This window comes from Trachurus trachurus (assembly GCF_905171665.1).
Source record: "Trachurus trachurus genome assembly, chromosome: 20".
Lineage (NCBI taxonomy): Eukaryota > Metazoa > Chordata > Actinopteri > Carangiformes > Carangidae > Trachurus > Trachurus trachurus.
The window spans coordinates 13,329,308-13,350,894 of NC_139911.1; the positions used below are offsets into that span (position 1 = coordinate 13,329,308).

At 44.8% G+C, this 21,587-nt stretch overlaps 1 protein-coding gene across 1 annotated transcript in view; it reads left to right on the forward strand.

Moving 5' to 3' along the window:
• The window catches only part of oxsr1b (oxidative stress responsive kinase 1b), a 36,705-nt gene that overhangs the window by 13,367 nt on the left and 1,751 nt on the right, over nucleotides 1–21,587 (forward strand). Inside the window, exons 3-16 of the mRNA XM_083995675.1 lie at nucleotides 699–807; nucleotides 7,226–7,367; nucleotides 13,839–13,894; nucleotides 14,144–14,253; nucleotides 14,560–14,661; nucleotides 14,796–14,929; nucleotides 15,324–15,372; nucleotides 16,573–16,638; nucleotides 16,833–16,955; nucleotides 19,697–19,732; nucleotides 19,835–20,020; nucleotides 20,183–20,238; nucleotides 20,381–20,433; nucleotides 20,850–20,918. Coding sequence (XP_083851801.1) covers nucleotides 699–807; nucleotides 7,226–7,367; nucleotides 13,839–13,894; nucleotides 14,144–14,253; nucleotides 14,560–14,661; nucleotides 14,796–14,929; nucleotides 15,324–15,372; nucleotides 16,573–16,638; nucleotides 16,833–16,955; nucleotides 19,697–19,732; nucleotides 19,835–20,020; nucleotides 20,183–20,238; nucleotides 20,381–20,433; nucleotides 20,850–20,918 — 1,291 coding nt within the window. The remainder of the gene's footprint in view (nucleotides 1–698; nucleotides 808–7,225; nucleotides 7,368–13,838; nucleotides 13,895–14,143; nucleotides 14,254–14,559; nucleotides 14,662–14,795; nucleotides 14,930–15,323; nucleotides 15,373–16,572; nucleotides 16,639–16,832; nucleotides 16,956–19,696; nucleotides 19,733–19,834; nucleotides 20,021–20,182; nucleotides 20,239–20,380; nucleotides 20,434–20,849; nucleotides 20,919–21,587) is intronic.

A 21,587-nucleotide genomic window follows, 5' to 3' on the forward strand; every position in this document is an offset into this window, starting at 1 on the left:
GTCAGCTAGATTTTCTTTTTCTTAGGAAGCTTGTCTATCCTTAAATGACTTTGGGACTGGTGCTGAAGTGATGGATTAGACTTCTGTGCCAGCATTACCTCAGCTCTACCACTTTCCAAGCACACACACACACACACACAGAAAAATACCTTTACAGCTGTAAAAAGGGCTGAGCTCTAGCTGTTTGTTTTTTTTCGCTTCTGCATAGATATGCATTATATTGACCTAGTCTATTTCTCTTCTACCACTGACGTCATTAAGATCTTGAGTATCTCACTAAATTTCAAGAATAGCTGCAGCATCAAAGGCACAGCCCTTTTTATTGTGACTGCATTCAGTTTGTCTCCTCCAGGCTGTTCTCATACCTTTTTGGTGGGAGTCTAATGAGAATAGCTTCTTGGCACAGTTTGCATCGGATGAAAATATAAGCAGGGTGTGTTTTGTCTTGTTTTGTGTTGTACGGTTCATCTCATTGTCACAACAGCACAAGATTAAGTTCTGCTCTGCTTCTGAAGCCGGTGGATAATCAAAGCGATCAATGAAAATACATCAGCTTACTTAGAAAATTTAAATTGTTCGCAGATTACACCTGCTTCACCGGGACAAAGACAAATACAGCAACTCTGCTATTAGACACGAGCAAAATAATGAGTTACAACTTCAATTCTTATGTGTCTTTCATACGTTTTCCTCCACAGAAAGAGATTCAGGCCATGAGCCAGTGCCACCACCCCAACATCGTGTCTTACTACACCTCCTTCGTGGTAAAGGATGAGCTATGGCTGGTCATGAAGCTGCTCAGTGGCGGTAAGTGAACAACATATATATATATCTTAAGGATGTATTTCTTCCTCCTTTCTATGCGCTGCTCTCAACTCCGACTTATCAATCTGAATGTCAGGATCCTGGACAGACGAGTAAAAGAAATCTCATCATTTGCTAATGAAAAAGAAATTACTGTCAGAAAGAGGAGGATCCTGCTTGGCCCCAAGTCATATTTTGAGGGTCCAGGGTTTTTTTTTGGCAGGGGCCCCTTGTAATGAGAGAGGGGCAGTAGGAAGAGCGGGGCTACTTGCTGCCAATGATGTTAACTGTGATTGTAGGGAATGTGACAGCACTGATCCTCACTGTGTCCTGTGTGTGCTGCAGCTCTTTCCGGGCTTTAACTCAGTACAGTGCAGGAGCTAATGACAGGGCAGAGGTAATAACAGCCCGCAGGCTGGCGTCATGGCATCCATGTGGCAGCGCTGCAATTAACTAGTGAGAGGAGCACGAAGAGGAGGCCACCATGGAGAGAAAGACCACTGGTTCCAATTTGCATTGTTCTTTTTATTTCCTTCAGCAGTGTATTCAAATACAGTATTAAACTATAGTAAATAACATCTGTAGCTCTGGATGTAAATGTTAGTGAGAAGGGCTTATGAGGGCTCCGACAATAAAACACCGTGTAGATGACGACGGCATCTTTTGCCAAACATTTAACAAGCAACAAGCAGTGGGCTCCTCCAACTCCGAGGTGAAGACAGCCTGATGAGTTAATACTCATGTGTTTTCAAAGAGGCAGAAAAATTGCCACCCGTCTCGTATCCATCCTGCTTTCAGGCTCACTCACTTAATTTTACAAGCTCCAGTGTACACAGATACATCCACACACTAAACATTTACACTCCTGTTTTTAACTCCCCCCCCCCCCCTTCCTTCTTCGTCCCAAGCTCCCTGTGTAAACAGCGTCCCACTGTAACGGATAGCGCCCAGGTGGCGAGCCTGGCTCCCCTCAGATACGCTGGAGTCATGAGCTGCTCGGCAGCCGCCTGGCAGCTGGGCCCAGGGCACGGTGCCCGCCAAGCGACGCTGCAGCAGGCGGCCAGCCTCACAGCAGGAGCAGACACCACTCAAGATGGCCTCCCTCCTTCCCCTTATCCTAGTTAAACAGAGGCCCTTGATGTTGAGTTTTTTTTTATTGTAGGGAGTAATTAAACGACGGCCATGGTGACGTCTGCCATGGAGACAGACCTCAAATGAGGTCAGGTTTATAGACCGTCTCTCCACAGGGCAGAGTGTCCCAGCCTGAGGAAGGCCAGCTCCTGTCTGCTCCTCTGGCTTTATGGAGCGTGAGACAGAGACCCTCCACACTCTGGCTCCGTCCTCCATCCTTCAGACCGAGAACAGCTTTAACAGCTGATGTGAAAAGGCCCTGACATGTTTTGACATTAATATATCACACATTGTTTATTATTGATGGTTTTTCCTCGTAAAGTGAAAAATCAGAAGAGTGCATTGCTACAGGTCTCATTCCTAATAGAGAAGAACGCTGTTAGACGACTGTACTACATAGTATCATGTTTGTTCGCCTGTACACTCACATTAGTTCGAGATGCACTTCAAACCGACTCATTCACCACAGTTACAACATTAGAGAGAGAGTTTAGTAGTAGCAGATTGAAGGAGCAGTTGCGGAGTAACTGCTGAATAATTTGAGGACGTTTCCAAAAGCTACTTGGGCGGGAGACAAAATTCACAGAAGGTACTTGTTTTTGTGGCATATGCTGTGAGTTTTATGTCACTACTGACTCTTGGTGCACGCCTTTACTGCAAGATGTTTTTTTTTTTTTTTTTGTTACATCTGAAGCAACACGTGACGTACTGTGCTCAGATAAATCAAATAACACTCTGTTTCAATCAAAGATATCAGTGGGACATTTCATGTTGCTGTTTGGCATCTGGCCCTTTCAAAACAGCACATGTCTGGTCTTCCTCGGGCACATGCTGCACCACTACCCTGTATTTGACTCTCTTTACGTCAAGAACCTTACATGCAAATTCCCTAAATGCTTTAGGCACTGCATACTCCAGCTCTTTCACACATCGTGTCATACGTTGGACTCAGAAAAAAAAATCTAATCTTCATTGAGACCGCCCCACCGCTCTAGCAAATCCATGCAAGGCCGAACCTGCAGAGCCGAGATCTTCGGCTGGTACACTGTGAAAGCTCAGGGCTTTTCAGGAAATTCCTGTTCTGAATCTGACATGTGAACAACTGTTTCGTTAGAGCGCCGCGCAACCTGTCACCGGCTGTATTCCAATCAGAGAGACGTCCACTGAAAAACCCACGGGGGGAGAGAATAATATGAGTCATGGCAAAGCAAGCAGGGGAATGCATTCCCAGAAGATTAATGAGCAGACTTCCTTGACCTACAACCGCCGCTGCCGAGCTCAATCGAGTGCCACTCAGAGTGGAACACAGCTAAAGGCAGATTGTCACCGACTCTATGAATTCACCATATGAAAAGACTTGAGTCAAGTTTTGGAGCCAGGTGGATTTGTCACATCATGATGTGGCCCTCAGCTATTTCCAAAATGCTGACAGGGAGCCTGGATGGTGGAGTGACGACAATATACGTGCAAAAAAACTACCTTTCTTCACTTTCGTATCATGATGTTCGTTCCCCCCCTGAGGAAATGATGGAACTTATTAAAAGTTTTGATAGATTCCTCCCTCAGGCTGAGCCAACAATCCCTCTTCTTCAACAACTTTCTGCACCACCCCATGCCTCGCCACAACCTCTCCCATGCCCCACCCTCCCTCTGCCCCTGCAACTCTGCTTTGGCATTCCTCGTCGTCCTTTCACACAGTTGGCACCGGTCCTTATCTCCTTCGTCCACTCCCCCCCCACCCCACCCCCCACCCCCAGCCCCGTCCCGCTCCCCACTTCACTCGCTCATCCTCTCCCTCGGCCTCAAACGTCCTGCTCCGACCAGGCAAAAAAAAAAAAAACGGAAAACACTTGAAAGGTGATGTTGCTGGATGAAGTGGAGCTGTGTTAACTTCCTGGCGACCTGGCCTGTCCACCACGGTGCAGCCCGCCCTTCTTCAGTACCAAAGGATAAGCTGTATAGCTAATGGATGAGTGGATCCTGAGAAAGAAGGATTTTTTGGCTAATCCAGCATGTAACTGAAACGATAATTTGACATTTTCCTAAGGGTTTGGTTATTGCACAGCAGCGCGCTTAGTCAAGAGTTCATTTATTCCCTGTGATTTGTGTTCAACTCCTCCACTGGAGGCTCAGACGTGCACCGTTCAGACCGGGCCAACAGGTGTCATTCGTCTGGGAGGCCATATTCTTCCCCATGCAAATGACCCCTTGGATTGTGAAGCTGTCAGTCAGTGTCAACATGTTGAAGCAGCCTAATGAAGCATGAAGAGTTCAATCAGATGAATCTGAAAGAGGCTGACAAGGCTGGCATTTGGTGATCCTCCAAAGCCCACGTCATGCTGTGTGCACTTGATGATCTCTCCCCTCGATGCAACCTCAGCTTAAAGAGAAAGACGTTTACTAACTGTACACCATTTCTTGTTTTATACTCTTCTTTCATCTTCTGTGAGTTTTTTTAGAATAACACTTACTCGCCTCTTTTGCTAAGAGTTAGATGAGAGGATTGTTATTGTTACTGCTGTACGGTAAATAATATGTAGCTCCATCCAGCAGTAGTCAGCAGCTTACCTTAGCAGTTTAAAACAAAATCTGACTAACAGCACATTTTTAAAGCTCGCTAATGAACAGAAAATACCTTTTTTACACTTCCGTTTTTTTCTGGATTAAACAAGCTAAATATAACATGTTAATTAGTGAGCTTTAGTTAGTGAGTTACCGGCGGACAGATTTTATTACCTTTGGACAGAACCAGGCCGGCTGTCTCCCCCTGTTTCCTGGAATTACACTAAGCTAAAGATGGTCGGTCAGCCTTATGCATGGTGTGCAAACATCACACAGATGGATAGAGTAAGGGTGTGACTTCTCATATGCAGCGGAGTGAGCGAGGATAAGGTCCAGCACATTAGCGTCTTTGTCGCCTTTAATCGCATATACTCTTAATTTGTTGGCTCATTAGCACTACATCTCCCCTGTAATTGCAACTTGACTCTATTCACTTAGCCTCCTCCCCTCCTCGGCGCTTCTCCTCATTGTCACCTGTCACTTCTTGTCACTTCCTCTCCTCCCTCCAGCCATCTCGAGACAAGGAGATGAACGTCGGGGCTCGAGAAGCAGCAGCAGCGGCACCGAGAGAGAGGAGAGAGGAGAGAGCCGTGTGTGCGCAGAACAGAGAAGGGGTGGTGGGGTGGGGTGGGGGGGAATCAAACAGGCTGTCTTTTCTCAATGAGCTTCAAAGAGCTGTCACATCAGAGACACGAGGCTGCACTCTTCCTACACTCTTCTTCCTCCCGCTTCTTTGCCAATTCACTCACTCACACACGCTCGCATGCGCACCCACTATCTCCCACACTCAGACGCACGTTTCCCACTGTGCACTGCAACTGCACGAAGAACCCACTGAACCCGTCGTCACTCCCTCACTCCCTCCTCACTCTGTCTCTCTCCACTCGTCGTGTCTCAGACTCTCTCTGCAATAACACTGTCTCAGTCTCAGGTGGCCCCCGTCATTGTCAGCTCCTCCGGTTAATGCAGCCAGTGCCTCGACCGAGTCCGAGCGCTGCCTGCAGGCGAGGACATCCTGAAGTGATTGAGCAAATAAATATCTTTGCACCCCTCAGCCATGGCGCGGCTGCCGAAACACAATTTAGTTCTGGGATTGTGTCGCGGGCAGCATTTCGGGACCTTGAAAAGGCGATTTCCAGCTTTTGTTTGCAAGTGCTGCTCAGTGTGTGTGTGTGTGTGAGGGGGGGGGGGGGGGGGGGGGCTGAGGTGTGTGTGTGTGTGTGTGTGTGTGAGAGAGAGAGCAAGAGAGGGGAGGGACAGATAGGCAGTGTGGCAGTGTGATGTTTGTGTTTGTGTTTCGCTGCAGCACAATAAAGCTTGTCAGGCAAGTGGCATTCTTTTTGCTTCTCTGCTTTGTCCCCCCCCCTCCCCTCCATTCGCCAGTGTCGCCCAATTTTCTGTCATGCCAAATGCAAATACCAAACCTCTATTCAGAGAGATGTTCTTTATTCTGTGGAAAGTGGCACAAAGGAAATCGTACAGTCTGACATTTTTAATCCAGAGCGCTCCTTTTATTCAGCCGGAGCCGGGCTGAGGCAGATATGGCGAGTGACCTGTCTTCTTTTTTTCGGTCCTAACCACCGGGCCCGGGGGGGAAGTTGACGGAGCTGCACCACTTCTCCATTCAGCCGGGGGAGTAACTGAAGACGCAGACAGTTTGACTCGTTAACCTGCACTGCACTGTACTGCAGATGTCGACCTACTTCACAAGGCCTCGGAGGCAGATTCATGCCACAATAACACTCACACATTGTGTATTCTTTTTTTTCTTTAACTGTCGAGCTCAGTTTGTGTTTGTGGGTTTGACTGCAGAGGAGTCTGAAATGATGATGTCATCCACAGCCACATCCTAGAGCCGCTTTTGTAGACAGTGAATAATGAAATGACTCCGACAGTAGCCTCAGCCACGTTATCTGATTACCAGCTGTGAGCTCCACATCTAAATGAAACTCATTTGGTGGGAAAACTTCAAACAGAAATCCTCTGAGCCTATAATCTAATTTGGCTCAATGGACCAAGTTTAAAAAAATGTTTTGTAATGACACCATAAATTTAAGTCCCCCTGCCATTTAGCCAATGAGACGCTTCTCTGTCTTAGTAGATAATGGCTTTACTTTCTAAAAACATAGATTGCACAACATAGATCACCATTCATACAACGTGTGGTAATGAATGTTTGGATTCATCGCCCTCCATTGCTGTTTTCTTTTTCTTTTTTTTGCTGTGGCCAAATTAAAAGGTTATAGTGATGTTTGTGGTGGGAGCACTTTGTCTTAGCACAGCTAAATCATTTGTTTTTTCCCCTTGTAAAATTCATCGTGGATCATGGGAGTAGAACTGGGAAAAGGTCTTTGTGTACCCCCAATCTAATTTATCCAAACAATATAAGATTATACATGAATTATCGTGACTGAATGTCTGCCAATCCACCAGGAAGTATGTGTTTTCGTAAATAAGTTTTGATTTAGGATAGGCTTAACAAATGATATCAGCCAGCCTGAGGGGACTTTCTCACAGACGCGCCGAGCTTGATCATCAGTTTAGACCCGAAACGAGACAATTTATTTACCCTGGGTTGTCTGCTGGATAGTTTTCATGCGTCTTTGTCACCAACGCTGACAATCACAAATGTGGCTTTCAGCAAAGAAAAATGAAGCACGATGTTATAAATCCAGACTTTCTAATAACCGATTCTTTTTTTTTTCTTTCTTTTTTTTTGGTTCGCCAGGCTCCGTGCTGGACGTGATCAAACATGTCATCTCTCGAGGTGAGCACAAGACGGGCGTCCTGGACGAGGCCAGCATAGCCACTGTTTTGAAAGACGTGCTCGAGGGCCTGGAGTACCTACACAAGAACGGGCAGATCCACAGGTAACCAGGCTTGTCGCTGGCGCTGTAATAAAAGTGACACTGGACTTTTCATCACGGCTAAGTACACAAGGCTTTAACAGGCTTCACCTTGAGGGTTTATGGAGCAGCGATACGTAACTTTCTCCTCTCCATTAATAGTTGTCGTACTGATATTTTGTCTGACCTTGACTCCATGGGACATTGTGTTTGTATACTGGAGTCTGTGTCCATTTGTGTTTGTAGTGGCACGTTTATTTGTAGTAATAACCTAACCTGTTCAGAGGCTCCCACTGTCAAACAGAGGGATGAACATTTGATAAAAAAAAATAGATTAAACCTACATTAAATTGAGCAACTAAACCATTTCTTGTGAATAATAGTTTTTTTAAATGCAGATTTCATAATAATTGATACATACCATTATATGGAGACGTGTTCACACTGGCACTTTCCTAATACCTGTGCTCATTAGCCTGGCTATTTCTATTAATCATGGTGACTAATTGCATCATTATGTGCCCTTTACCATTGTGTGCTATCTGTTTCCATCATGTTCTTTCCATTATTAGGCGTTATTTCTTCTCTCTTAGTCAAAAAAGTAACCGTCGACTCTGCCAGCTTATGCTAATTAATCACATTCATGGTTCAGTGCAGAGTAAAGTACGTGGAAGTGATGTGTGTTCCTCATCCAATCAGACATATGACTGTACCCAGGAAGTGGCATTTTCAACCTCAGCCACTTTCACTCCTAAAGGTCACGAGATTCATTTACGGAGATAAGGCAGCCTACTTCACTAATGGGGCTGCGACAAGTGTTCCAGAAGAAGAAAGAGCAGTAATGATGCATTTATGGCTCACTACTAAACAATGGATAGGAATGAAAAAAAAGAAAATCAAAGTGTCCTCTTACTTTCTTTTTTTTAATCTTTCCTTTTAATGTGAAGTTCATACACACGATGTAAGCCCTCTGTGTTTTAACGACACTGCAGCAACCTAAAGTCAGAAACTGCTGCAAGACACCTCTAAATAGACTTAACACATGCCACTTCCGAGCTGATAATCTTAAAGAGTTACTGACTGAATATGCATAAGTTGAGAATGTGTCAATGGCAGATTTGCCTGCCACAGGAAATGTGAAGCTGAAAGCTCTCCTCTAAGCCATTTCAAGACCTGGCTAAGTCCCTGCACTCAGGCTGTTACAATGAACTCAGTCAACACGCTGACTGTAGAAGCCATCACACTACCTCCTCTGTATTTAATATTCATTACTCACTTTTTCATATGAGTCCTTTTATTTTTTTCTCCCCCGCTGGCACACACAGAGCCCGGGACAGGCTACACGTGTAAATAATGCATAGCTTTTTTGGCTTGGGTAAGTGCTGAGCAGCTTTCAGAGTAGCATGCCAATGAGAGGCAAGAGAGGGAGGCTTGATTGAAGACTTTAACCATGGGCAGGGATGAGGGATGTATATATGTATTGTCTTCAGCCATGCAGATGAACAGAACAGATTGTCAGCTCGTTGCCCTGCTGATTAAAAAATCGCTTTATTCTACAGAAACTGTGGGCAGATATAGAAATTTGCATAAACATTAAATAAAGCACTGTTAATTAAAAGGAAAGTCCACTGTGGTGTACGTCTGCTGCAGCATTTCAGCATCCACTTCCAGCATAATGTGACAGGGTTATCGGTCAGAGCCACAGAGGGGGAAATGTTTTTCCTGAATTAAAGCCGTCTTCGACTCTCTGCCCTTTTCTCAAGAGACGTTGGAGAATCATTAATAGATCATCCATTCATCTCATCTGTCCAACCCTCGCCTCTGAGGTGTGACGTTGTGAATAAGCAAATGCGAGGTGATCCCCCGCCCCCCTCCCCAGCCCAGCGCTGAAAAACATTGACGTGAGAGGACGCCAGTTGATCTGCGTCTTGCTGACGAAAAAACGCTCACGTATGGCTCTGTGCGTTCCTCATGTGTAAGCTGGATCATATGAGCCGGAGTCTCAGGGCAGAGGTGACGGAGAGAAGCAAGGGGGGGGGCGAGGCAGAGAAAAGCATCACATGATATGTTCCATCCAGCCCCCAGGACGGCAGAAAAGCAATTAGAGTCTTGCGGCCTGGACTGTAGGCGCAGGCAGAGACATTTACCACAAGACGGCAAACTCCTCCACCTCCTCGTTCACAGCAGCTCGGAGAGTCGCTGATTCAAAGGTGGCACTTGTCCTCTAACTTGACCGGCAGGTCGACACCATACACGTGACAAAAGGAGAACACCAGTCTGGATTTTGTCAGTGGAGTCTTAGAAAACCAGCCCTGCGAGTTACTCATCGGAAAGTGATCTTCGAGTCGTGGCGAGCTCTTACTTCATTCTCAGAAAGCCTCACAGTCTTCTGAGGCTATGTGGGAAATGATCCGCCTTGTGGTTTGCTAATGATCAGGTAATGGCTGTAGTTCCGCTGCCTCTGGGAGATGAGAGGCTCTCGCTGCGGATTAAAGCAAAAAAAAATTGACAAAATAAGAAATAAAAAAAATCGGTTTAGAAAACCAAATGAGAACAGTATGGAAAAAGCGATCAAAATACAACACGGGACAGATATTTGTGCGGTCAACAAGGGCACGGTTAAAAGAGGGAGGGGGGTATTTCATCTCCACAGTAGACCCACGGGGCATCTCATAAACTCTCTTTTTACGGCCCTGCGAGGGGCACTGTGAGCCTGGCACCAGGATGTGATGTCACAGGAGGTGAGTGGTGGAGCTGAGAGGTGCGGTGGCTGCCAGATGAACATGATAAATCCTCTTGACAGTTTCATAGCCTGGCTGTCCCCACCTGGCTACTGTCTGGATTTCATTTCAGTAGATCATAAATATGAAGGGACCACACATATCTTGTTGAATTGTCAATAATTTCAAGTTGCAAAACACTTCTTCGTGTGTGGCAACCCTTCGACAGGCTGGAATGTTTTCCAAACACAAAGAAATAAGCACAATATGCCAGTTATTCCTCTGGCTATTATTGCTCTTGTTATTATGGCTGGATGACTGGTAGGAGTTGGGACTTTAACTGCAGGTTGGCCTTTTCTTTTTTCCTCTGCTACAGTATTTCTTTGAACTTGCATGGTGCATTGTGTCACCACCTCCTCCCTCCCTCCTCCTTTTCCTCTCCTGTGAATGTTAATGACTGTCTACACTCTGCAGACTTTTTTTTTTCTCAGAGCATTACAATCTGCTGCATTGAACCATAGCCTCAGCGCTACTCGAATGAGCGCGGAGGGACGCGACCAGATCGTCTCGATCCCTTCTTTTGTGAATGATGCAGCTACACGGACTGTCTGCTGTCAGACCGGAGCATATTAAACTGAAAATCCAGCATAAAATGTAACCTAAATCACGGAGATTAGTATTCATTTGTAAAGTTTATACAAGCTGAAATGACTGTAGTATAAATGATGATGGTGATGTCAAACAGTCATGGCTCTGATTCATCGCCTGAAGTTCTTCATCTCAATGTGAACCCACTGAGTTACTCACTAATTCATTAATTCAACACTGACAAATGCCATGTTGGCAAAGTAGCTCTGGAGACGGTGATGTCGCTCGGTCCAGACTGATATATTTCATTTGTTGGATAGATTGATCGTTGTCTCCAGAGGAAGAATCCTACTAAGTATCACGATGCGCTGAACTTTTCATCCTCAGGTCAAAAAGTAAATTTGTCCAATGCTAAATACCTCACCTCACCTCACCAGCCTCAGTCGCAGTTTGTGTTTAGTGTTAATCGGCTAATGTTAGCGTGGTGTTATGTGAACAAACACAGCAAATATTCTACACAAGTAGCCAAGTACAGCCTCACACTCGTCTCTAGCATGGCTGCAGACTCTTAGGCCTGATAGATACTGACTTTCACTGTCCAATATCATTAAGGGAGCTCAGTATAAATGCATTGGGGGGTATTTCTCTCTCTTCAAGTAGCATAGGTCGCCTCTCTGGCACGTTTCCAGATAAAGAGGCAGAAGACATTCCTACAGCTACTCCTTTTTTTTTCCTGGGAAGATGAAAGAAGTGCGATGACAAGTAAGCAGATCTTGTGACACGGCCAGAATGGGTAATTGGCCCCGACTGAGCCCACGATATCTTATTAAAATACTTTATATCTTTGGCCCGTGCTTAAGCCCTGAATCTTAAAACGGTGAAAGACAGAACCGGACCCTGTGAGAAGAGGGGACAGTGGTTGTGTATTTTGGGATACTCCCAGCCTCAGGTGGTCCCGCTCTAATCCTTAAAAAGCAACATCTCACATTACAAGACTTAAATCATAACCTCATTGTACGTGCTAACACCCTCAGATGGAGGAGCGCAAGAAAAAAGGGGAAGATATTGTGACCCGATGTCGCCGAGCTGTTGTGTATGAGGTCGGCAAAGTGACAGTGGGACAAGCGTGGAGAGCCGTGGAGCACAGACGTCTGTCTCCAACTGTGGTTTTTCCAAAAAAGCCACTAGCAAAAGGCTGTCATGTCCGCTTTTCGTCCACCCCTTTTCCCATCCTCTGCCTGCATCATCCCTCGCTCCGACTGGTTACGTAATGTAGCTCGTCTAGACACAAATGCACATCAAAGTTTTTTCGCCACATCTACTACTACACAAACAGCTCTTTCTGTCTGAGCTGATAAGTGCAAACACAAGTTTTGAGGAGACAGCGATACAGCCACCTAACACCCTGCTCTGTATCTCAGTATCTCACTCCGTGCTTCTGGATACTTCTGCCATCCCAGCAGTCATTTTTTGCCCCTGCAGTGGGAATGGGAATCCCCAATCTTTTGTTTCCAGCCTGTATCGGTCCCGATATGTCACACACATGCTCCGTTTCGTCCTCCGCGGCCACTCCCTGCCCTTGTCAGTCAGCATGAGATCTGTCGGCTGTGGTATTTTACTGGAGCTGCTCTCGGCTCAAGAGGCCTCTACACTCTCTCAAGTATTCGGCAGCTTTTGGACAAACATCTGAACTGTGACCCGTAAGCTCTTGAGTCCTCTCAGCACATTGTGCGTCTTGAGTAGGCCGCTTGTAAAAGATTGCAGTCCCCAAATACTTTCTCTCGTTTACACAACCGCTCTTCCTCTTTCCGAGGCTCCGGTTGTGTCCTCTACAGTTTTCAGCACCTTGTGAGTGTCGAGTAGTTTGCTTGTAAAAGATTGTACCTCCAGCTTGTAGCTGCGGGCGAAGAGGTGCTCCACAACTCCACCTCCTTCACTTTTTTTTTGCTACAACTCTTTTGCTTCAACTCAGTAAGTTTCCAAGAACACAGGTAATAGATCTTTTTGGTGATCCAGGGGGGCAACAATCTGCCCCGCTGTGACATCTACCTCTGCAGCATTTGCCCCCAGTGAAAGTGAGCCTTTGTTTCTTGGAAGCTGTGTCATGTCTCATCTCCGAACCAGTACTCTGAAGACCAAATCTATTTTTACATTCATTGAGACCACTTTGTTTCCTGGAATCATCCAACTGTAATATATGTCTCATCAAAAGCTGCAAGCTTTTTACTCCAGTGCCCCCATCTGGTAGCACGGTGAACTGCTCCGCTGGTGAGACTGCAGCTCCTCTTTATGTCCCCGTCAGCACGGTTTTAAAAATCTGTCTGGGGGGTTAATGTGTGAAAACACAATCTGTTAGAAGATGTTTAAGTCAGTTTAATGGCTCACAATGTTCTGGGACTTCGCCCTGTCAGAGACGTCCTCTCATTAGTCTTTTTTTTTTTTTTTTTTAAATGTACATCCACTTCCCGAAAGGCAGGACGGGCAGAAAGAGCTGACTGTTGTCCTCGGTGACCCCCGCTGCCCATCTTTACTTTTTATTTCCTCGCCTTTCGCTTGACCCTTCGACTCTGTCTCCAAAAGTCTGTTGCTATGACAACTCTGTCTGGCTGGTGAGATGGCACTATTGGCTCCGAGCGGCAGTGTGTGCAACTCTGTGTGTGTGTGTGTGTGAGGGTGCAGGGAGGCAGACAGGCAGTCAGACAGCTGTCCCTGCTGAATCGGCTTATCGCCACCAGGGGAGGCTGAACAGGGTTGAACAAATCAACTACCGTGTGTGTGTGTGTGTGTGTGTGTGTGTGTGTGTGTGTGTGTGTGTGTGTGTGTGTGTGTGTGTGTGTGTGTGTGTGTGTGTGTGTGTGTGTGTGTGTGTGTGTGTGTGTGTGTGTGTGTGTGTGTGTGTGTGTGTGTGTGTGTGTGTGTGTGTGTGTGTGTGTGTGTGTGTGTGTGTGTGTGTGTGTGTGTGTGTGTGTGTGAATGATTAATAAAGTCTTTAAAGGTGAACGCTTTGAAGCCTTTGCCTTCTACCTAAATCAATCAATTTGACAAGTTATTAGTAAGCAGCCAAGTAAAGAAGAGACCCTACGCTTCCACTGAGTCAGTCACATAAAGATGTTCTGTTACTTTTTATGTTAAGCTCCTTGTGAGAAGCATTTATGTGACGTACAAATTCTTGTTTTGTCTTTCACAGAGATCTAAAGGCTGGAAACATTCTCCTCGGGGACGACGGTTCAGTACAAATTGCAGGTATTTACCCACTAGGCAACAAAAAAAGCCTCCGGCACAGGTCACTTGTCACCAGTGACTCAAATGAGGTGTGAAGCAGCAGAGCGTTGCGCCTCACCTCTGCCGCAGCCTCGTTTAACCCCTGTTAGACCGCTGACTCATATTTATGCACAGGAGGCCCAGCGTGTGGAGGAAAATCTACCTTGACAATTCCTTTATTGATTCACTGCTTTGTCCCCTCCCCTCCCTCTCCTCTTCCCCCTCCTCCAGACTTTGGCGTCAGTGCCTTTCTAGCCACAGGTGGTGACATGACTCGAAATAAAGTGCGCAAGACGTTTGTGGGAACGCCATGCTGGATGGCCCCAGAGGTCATGGAGCAGGTCGGTCCTCAACACATCTTTATCTAAGCAGGCACTAACAGACATTCAGATCAACTGGCAACAAAGATCCCAAAGTTAGTTTTACTTGCTTTTTTTTAAACCTGTTTGTTAAATCTTTTATTACTTATTCTAGAAAGCCAAGCTCTGTTGCCATTATTCTTTATTTCTAGTAAGACTAAACATTCCCCGGTGCCACAACAAGACTCTGGTGCCTAAGCTTATATAATTTGACTTTATGAGAAACTCTGACAGGAGAACATCTTCAAATAAGTTGTTGAATAAGATGAATTTGATGTGTCTGTGCAGGTGAGAGGTTATGATTTCAAAGCGGATATTTGGAGTTTCGGGATCACGGCCATCGAGCTCGCTTCAGGGGCTGCACCTTATCACAAATACCCGCCAATGAAGGTGAGCGCACTGAGCTAAAAACGTGTACTTAATGGTGCAGAACAAATGCAAAGTCGGTTCATTTTGACTTCCCCTGTGGATTTTTGCACCTTTTTGTGAGTTATCAGTTAAAAAAATGTTTCCGGTGTCTTCAGGTGTTGATGCTGACGCTGCAGAACGACCCTCCAACCCTGGAGACCGGCATCACAGACAAGGAGATGGTGAAGAAATATGGCAAGTCCTTCAGGAAGATGATCTCCATGTGTCTACAGAAGGACCCGGAGAAGAGGTGCTGGTTCTACTCTGCTTCTTTACAGGAAGCTCATACAGTTTGACATGTAATAATTTCCTCCAGTAGATGGAGATGTTTCAGAAGATGTAACACATGTTTGATGCAAAGCGTCAATGTTTTTTTTTTTGCTTCATCTGCAGTATGCTAATTATGCACTTAGCACAAAAAAAAGTGACACGTGCATTTGTGGACAGTGATTTACACAATTAAGCACTCGTTTAAGCAAAGCAGCATATAATTGCTTTTATTGTCCTGATCACAATCACTTTGTTCCACCACGCTTCAGTCGTTCCATTAAACAAACCATCTCAAGTTCTTCTGTCACTGGGAACGTGAAAGCTGTGAAAGTCAAATTAACAGCGCTAATTCATGTTGTTCTGCTGTTTTTCAGGCCGACATCCTCAGAGCTGTTGAAGCATAAATTCTTTCAGAAAGCAAAGGTAAGTGCTCGAGCTCCCTCTGGGCCTGAGACTGAATCAGGCAGAGAATGAGTCAGCAACATGGCTATCAGGCACAGGTTGAGCTGGTTGATGAGTAAAAGTCTGAGCCTGCAGAAGTGATTGTGTCTAAATTGCCTCAGTTTAGCCTCTGTTGAAAATTAATCTGAATGCTTTCAGTGTTTATATACTGTTTTGTTTTTTTTTAGCTCCAGAGAGTTTGAAATGGTCGAAGGATGATTTACAGTTGGAAAATGTGAAAGGAATGAAGAGATAAAAACAAACAATAAAGTTTCTCTCCCTGAGGTGTTTGTGAGAGTCAGGCTCCTTCTCACTTGGCTCAATTTGTCAGTGTATCTGACCCAAACTGAGGTCATTGCAGCATTCCTCTCATTATTGGCCGTGCAGAGCTGCTTCTAACAAAGGCAGGGATAAGCAGTCTAACTCCAGCCTCCGGCTGCCCAGCACCCTGGCAACTGGAACAACTAGAGTGCTGGCTCAGCATGTCACACAGCCCAAATACGACCTGCTTGGTTTACTGGACATGACCTGGTCAGCAGCTGGAGCTCCTGTACTCTACATGTACAGCAGAGGGCAGGCTCTGTCATCTCACCGTTGATTCATCAGCATACCGGGGGCGGGGGGTTTGATTGGCTGGAAAGGAAGATGTACATTATATTATAACTGTTTACAACTGGCATTTTGCAGTTTTTTTGTACCGCCCACTTTGCTGCTGTGACACTGCAACCCCCCTGTGTGGGACTAATGAAGGAATCCTTTTCAAATAATCACTGATTTGCATAACAGCTGATGAAATCTGCCACCATCTGTGGGTAACAAGAGTTTGTCAGTAGTAATATATTTGAAGTCATGTTCTCAAATGAAATATCCATTATTTAAAGACCCCAAAAATCACACTGGCAGGTGACCTGAGAGCCAGGACAGAAAAAGCTCAGTCACTGTGAGTCTTGTACTTTCAGCAGAGAACAACCAGGAGCTCTTGTTTTGATGACCGGAGAGGCCTTGCAGGGTTATATCGGGTCAGCAGCAGCACACTCAGGCAGTATGTGCTGGAGTCAAGTTATGTGAAGGCTTGAGAGCAATTCAGTGTAGTGGTCAGTGCAGAGAGCAGTCTAAACTCAGAATAAACAGATAGAGAGAACTTTGTAGTGACATCCTTTTCTTTCTTGCCTCTCGTGACAGACCCATGAGTATTTACATGAGAAGTTACTTCAAAGGGCGCCCACAATAACAGAAAGGTCAAAAAAGGTAAGACCACAAAGGTTTATATCTTTTTATATTGTTGTGCTTTTATTGAAATGCATTTAAATGTTTGGTTAATTGCTAACAAGAGAGTTGTGTGTGTGTGTGTGTGTGTGTGTGTGTGTGTGTGTGTGTGTGTGTGTGTGTGTGTGTGTGTGTGTGTGTGTGTGTGTGTGTGTGTGTGTGTGTGTGTGTGTCAGGTACGTCGAGTTCCAGGTTCCAGTGGCCGGCTGCATAAAACGGAGGACGGCGAGTGGGAATGGAGCGACGACGAGTTTGATGAAGAAAGCGAAGAGGGTAAAGCGGCCGTGGCTGCCTTAAGGGTGAGGTGAACCCGCGGTTACGTTTTTCCCTCTCACGCGCACTGCACACATTAAAGGGATAGTTCACCCTAGAATGATATTTCGCTCATTATCTACTCACCCTCATGTTGACTAAGGGCTGGAAGAAGTTTCGGAGCCCACCGTCCCTTCTCTGAGTTACAGGGGGTCTTAGCGTAGCAGTGCATTTCAATGCCATGGTAGCAAAGGGACACCAGAGCTCTTCGTAAAAAAAACACACACAAAAAAACATCCAAATACCTCCATGATGCTCGTATGTAATGTCCGTCTTGTGCTGAAGCCCCAAATTGCGGAATTGTCCCGAAAAAAATTAAATAAGTCCACATTCCAAGCATGTTTGTAGCATTAGCTCCCAGTGTTGTTGTCCGGTTTTTTCGGGACAATTCCGCAATTTGGGGCTTCAGCACAAGACGGACATTACATACGAGCATCATGGAGGTATTTGGATGTTTTTTTGTGTGTGTTTTTTTTACGAAGAGCTCTGGTGTCCCTTTGCTACCATGGCATTGAAATGCACTGCTACGCTAAGACCCCCTGTAACTCAGAGAAGGGACGGTGGGCTCCGAAACTTCTTCCAGCCCTTAGTCAACATGAGGGTGAGTAGATAATGAGCGAAATATCATTCTAGGGTGAACTATCCCTTTAACACTTTTGTTACACTCCACACGCCTTTGTCCTTTTTTTAATCGCTGTACCCTGTTTTTAAATGGTCATTCTCATGTCTGTGCAGTAGCATGTTTGTGCATTGTCTCTCCACTGAGTCTCCCCTTGTATGTGTGTGTGTATGTTCTTGTCTGACGGCCAAGGAGCAGCAGGTGAAGCCTGTTAGCGCCCCCAGGCGACAAGTGCGCTTTGCCTACCCACTCGAGCTGCCTTCGTCCAGGGTTGTTCACTTGCCACAACAATACAGATGGCGTTCCCCTAACAAGGAAGGACTCTCTCCGCACTAGTTAGCTGCTAGGGAACATGTGACAGCCAAGAAGGGACAGGAAAGACCTTGTAGGGACACAAAAAGGTTGTTAGTGTGTCCAATTAGTCAGATATTCAACTTTATCTTGAGATTATCAGCTTTCATCTTCACTTTTAGATCAAAACAAATACATTAAGTTGATTCCCAGGGTAAATCTGTGCATGGCTAAACTCTTCCCCCACTGATTTTGTTCTGCTATTATATAACTTTACACTAACCAATCAGTAGACAACTAGCGATTACCGGACTTTGTTACGCAATAGGGTTTGTTGAAAGGGAAGGTTCACTGCATCGTTTCTGAGCAGAAATCTGCCCATGCTGGTCACATGCAAGTGGAATTTGACCCACAAGTTAACCTCGTCAGAGCCCATTAGTCAGTACAGTAGGCGTCTTTTTAAACAGTGAGGTACTTGTCACATGGGAAGGAACAAAATAAGTGGTTTTCAATGGAAAACAGCAGAAATTAAAGGTAGTTGTCTGTCCTTTTAGAGAAGATAAATGAAAACTAAGCTTAATTAATTCCTTTGAATTTGAAAGTAATGTTTGAGAGAGTTGTAAAATCAGAGGAATGAGAGTTCCCTTTCCTGGAAGCCATCTGTATTTCCATTTCTCTTTCTAAATCATTTTTTGTTCATACTGACAAAAATCACTTTTAATCAATACGAGCCAAATCTACTTATCAGTCCTGTAATTGATGTTTAATTGCCATCAAGGAATTCAAATTTTACAGTCTCTCTGCTGCTTTCATGCTGCTTTGTCACAGGCTACTTGTTGGCAAACTGAACTTAAATTATTCTACACATCTCCACACCCAAATGAACTGGTGTAGAATAATCAAAGGAATCAATGTTTTCTTTTCTGTGCCAGTATGAAATTATTACTCCTCTAGAGCCGGGCTGAGCATCTGAGTAAAGTCTGTGTGTGTTGTAAAGACAAACACAGTCTCCTCAGCAACAGCCTGAATACACCACCTGTAGCTTTGTCTGAATCAGACATCAGATTCAGCCCCGGACGCCACATCATGTTCTCACAGTCGTGTCAGTTTGTCTTCATTTGAGCCTGCAAGGCTTCTTCCTGTCTGACTCTACATTGCTGCAATCGGTCTTAACGGTTTTTTTTTTTTTTTTTGTCTTGTTTGACTTGATAACTGTGTGACTTTCCTCTGACTCACGCTTCTTAGCTTTTCAAATCTAAAACTCCAAGGAAATATGAAACTGCAGAATATGTCTTCACTCGTTTACCGCTCAATTATAGATAACAGCGTTATTTCTTGATCAGAAGACAGTCTACAGTAGATAGTTTTCAGGTAATCTTACTGATTTCTGACAAATTCATGGAATTAAATATCTGATAATTAGATGTGCTGTAATCACACTGATGCAAAAAATCCTAGTAATCCAATATTCCCATGAATGAGACTATTGTACTGAGCCTAATACAACCAGAAAGCATAACAAGAGAGTAACAAAGCCTCTCACTGGATACACTCATATCTCATATCACCAAGGTAGCTGAAGTATTATGGTATCTCTGTTCCCACTATATCTATCACTGTATTCATCCTAAAGAGATAACGATGAATTAAGTGGGCTGATAAATGGGACATGTAAACGAGTGAGCCGTTTTTAATCTGTTTACCTCTCTCGCTTCCTGTGTGTTCTTCGCATCCATGCGTGCTGTTTTTTGCTTCGCTAAAAAGCGCCCTGGTGAAATCCCTCTCTGAGTCTCACCTTCTTTCATCTGTTTCCATCAGTCACCGAGAGTGAAGGAGGGATCACAGAATTCAGAGGTGAGTTTCTGTTTCATCTTTATTAAATAATGAGATTATACAGGGAGGGGGGTAACGAAAGCATCACAGCAGTAAGACTTGAAGTGAAATTGTCTCCTCCAGGTTTTCCAGTCTCCGGAGGCGTTAAGTAGTCAACCCCAGCCGATGGCCGCAGGTCAGGCAGAACTACCTCAGGCTGCAGGCCAGGCTCTACTGCAGCCCACACCAGTCAACACTCAATCCACTGCCCAGGCTGCATCTCTCACACCAGGCGTGCCCACTGCTGCTGCTGCTGCTGCTCCCACACAGGTCAGTCTGATCTCACCAACACAATGTTTTCCAAATGTATCCATCATGTGGTTGCCGCTTTGTATTTATGATATCACTTCTTCTGTTCCTATACAGTAGATGTACTGACTATTTATCTAAGCTGTTATTCTGCTTCTGCCTGTCTTCTAACCCTTTTGACAGGCTCCAACTGCTTTTGGAGATGTGAAGGCTCCCATTAGTTTGGTATTAAGGTTAAGGTATGTTCATTTTTTAATTTTGTCACATAAAAACTGGTTTACAAACACAATTTTCATGTGCTTGATACCTTTATACAGTATACTGCAATTTCAGAATCAGTGAACTCGTCTGACCTTGCTTTCTTTTCCTTCATTCCTTTAGAAATTCAAAGAAGGAGCTAAACGACATCCGCTTTGAATTTATGCCAGGGAGAGGTGAGTGGACTTTCTTTTTTTAAGCTTTTTTAACCTCTGCATAATGTGGTTTAAAGAATATCCTGAAGTTAAGACCTGTTGGTAATCAGTAAGAGAAACTGAGAATTTCTACCTTTTACCTCTTTTACAACGGAGCTCTAGTAACCCAGAGCTGAAATCACACATCAGCTCTTCTCAGTAATTGTCGGCACTGGGGACAGAAGGGGCTGCAACACAGCTGCGTGTTTTTGTTTATTTTTAGCAGTCCTCTGAGTACTGTGGCTCAGTCCCAGCTATTTTAACAGTCACATTAGGAACCACAGTGTTGTGGAGCATATTAAAGTTGCTTTGTTAATATTTGTTTTTGTTTTTTTTGTCTAAAATACACTGTTTTGGTCCATGTGTCACAGTCGGTCTCTCATGCTCTGAATTTTCAGACACAGCAGATGGTGTTTCCCAGGAGCTGGTGTCGGCGGGCCTGGTGGACGGGAGGGACTTAGTAATAGGTCAGTGGATAAAAACACATCATTTATTTACCTCAGTGTGTTCACCTGAGGCCTGGAAATGGGTCACACGTTCTCACATTGGGCCCCGTGCACAAACGACTTGTACTGGCAGGTTTGTTCTTAATTGGCACGTCTGAGGTCACACTCACAAACGTTCTCATATTTTTTAAATGTTTCTTTACAGTTTCTTTTTTATCTATTATATCTATAGTTCAGAACTTGTTTAAAAAATGCCGTCATTCTATCAACTCCATTACAACACCTGAGTTGTCTAAAGTCTAAAAATCACTCAAAAAAGCAGCAGTTGCACCACAAAGTGACATCAGCTCGACTATGTGAAATAGGTGTGGGTAACATCTGGCCATCATAGTGAGCTAATGTAGTTGCACTCATGAACTTGTGAGCTGGCACAGCTGGATGAGCACTAAACAGTCACAATAACCCCCTGAAGCTTTTCTTCTGAGCTGTTCACTATTGAACACAGCAGCAGGTTTGACTCCCTCTTATTTACTGTTGGAAAACTTGTTAGTCTCTTTATTCCGCCAAGGGCCAGCACTGCCCAAGACAATTTGATTGGTTAGAAGCACATTTTTCTAGTGGATTGAAGTTGAACTAGTTGCAACACAAATGTTTGCATTTTTAAATCCTGATGTGAGCAGTGTTTAATAT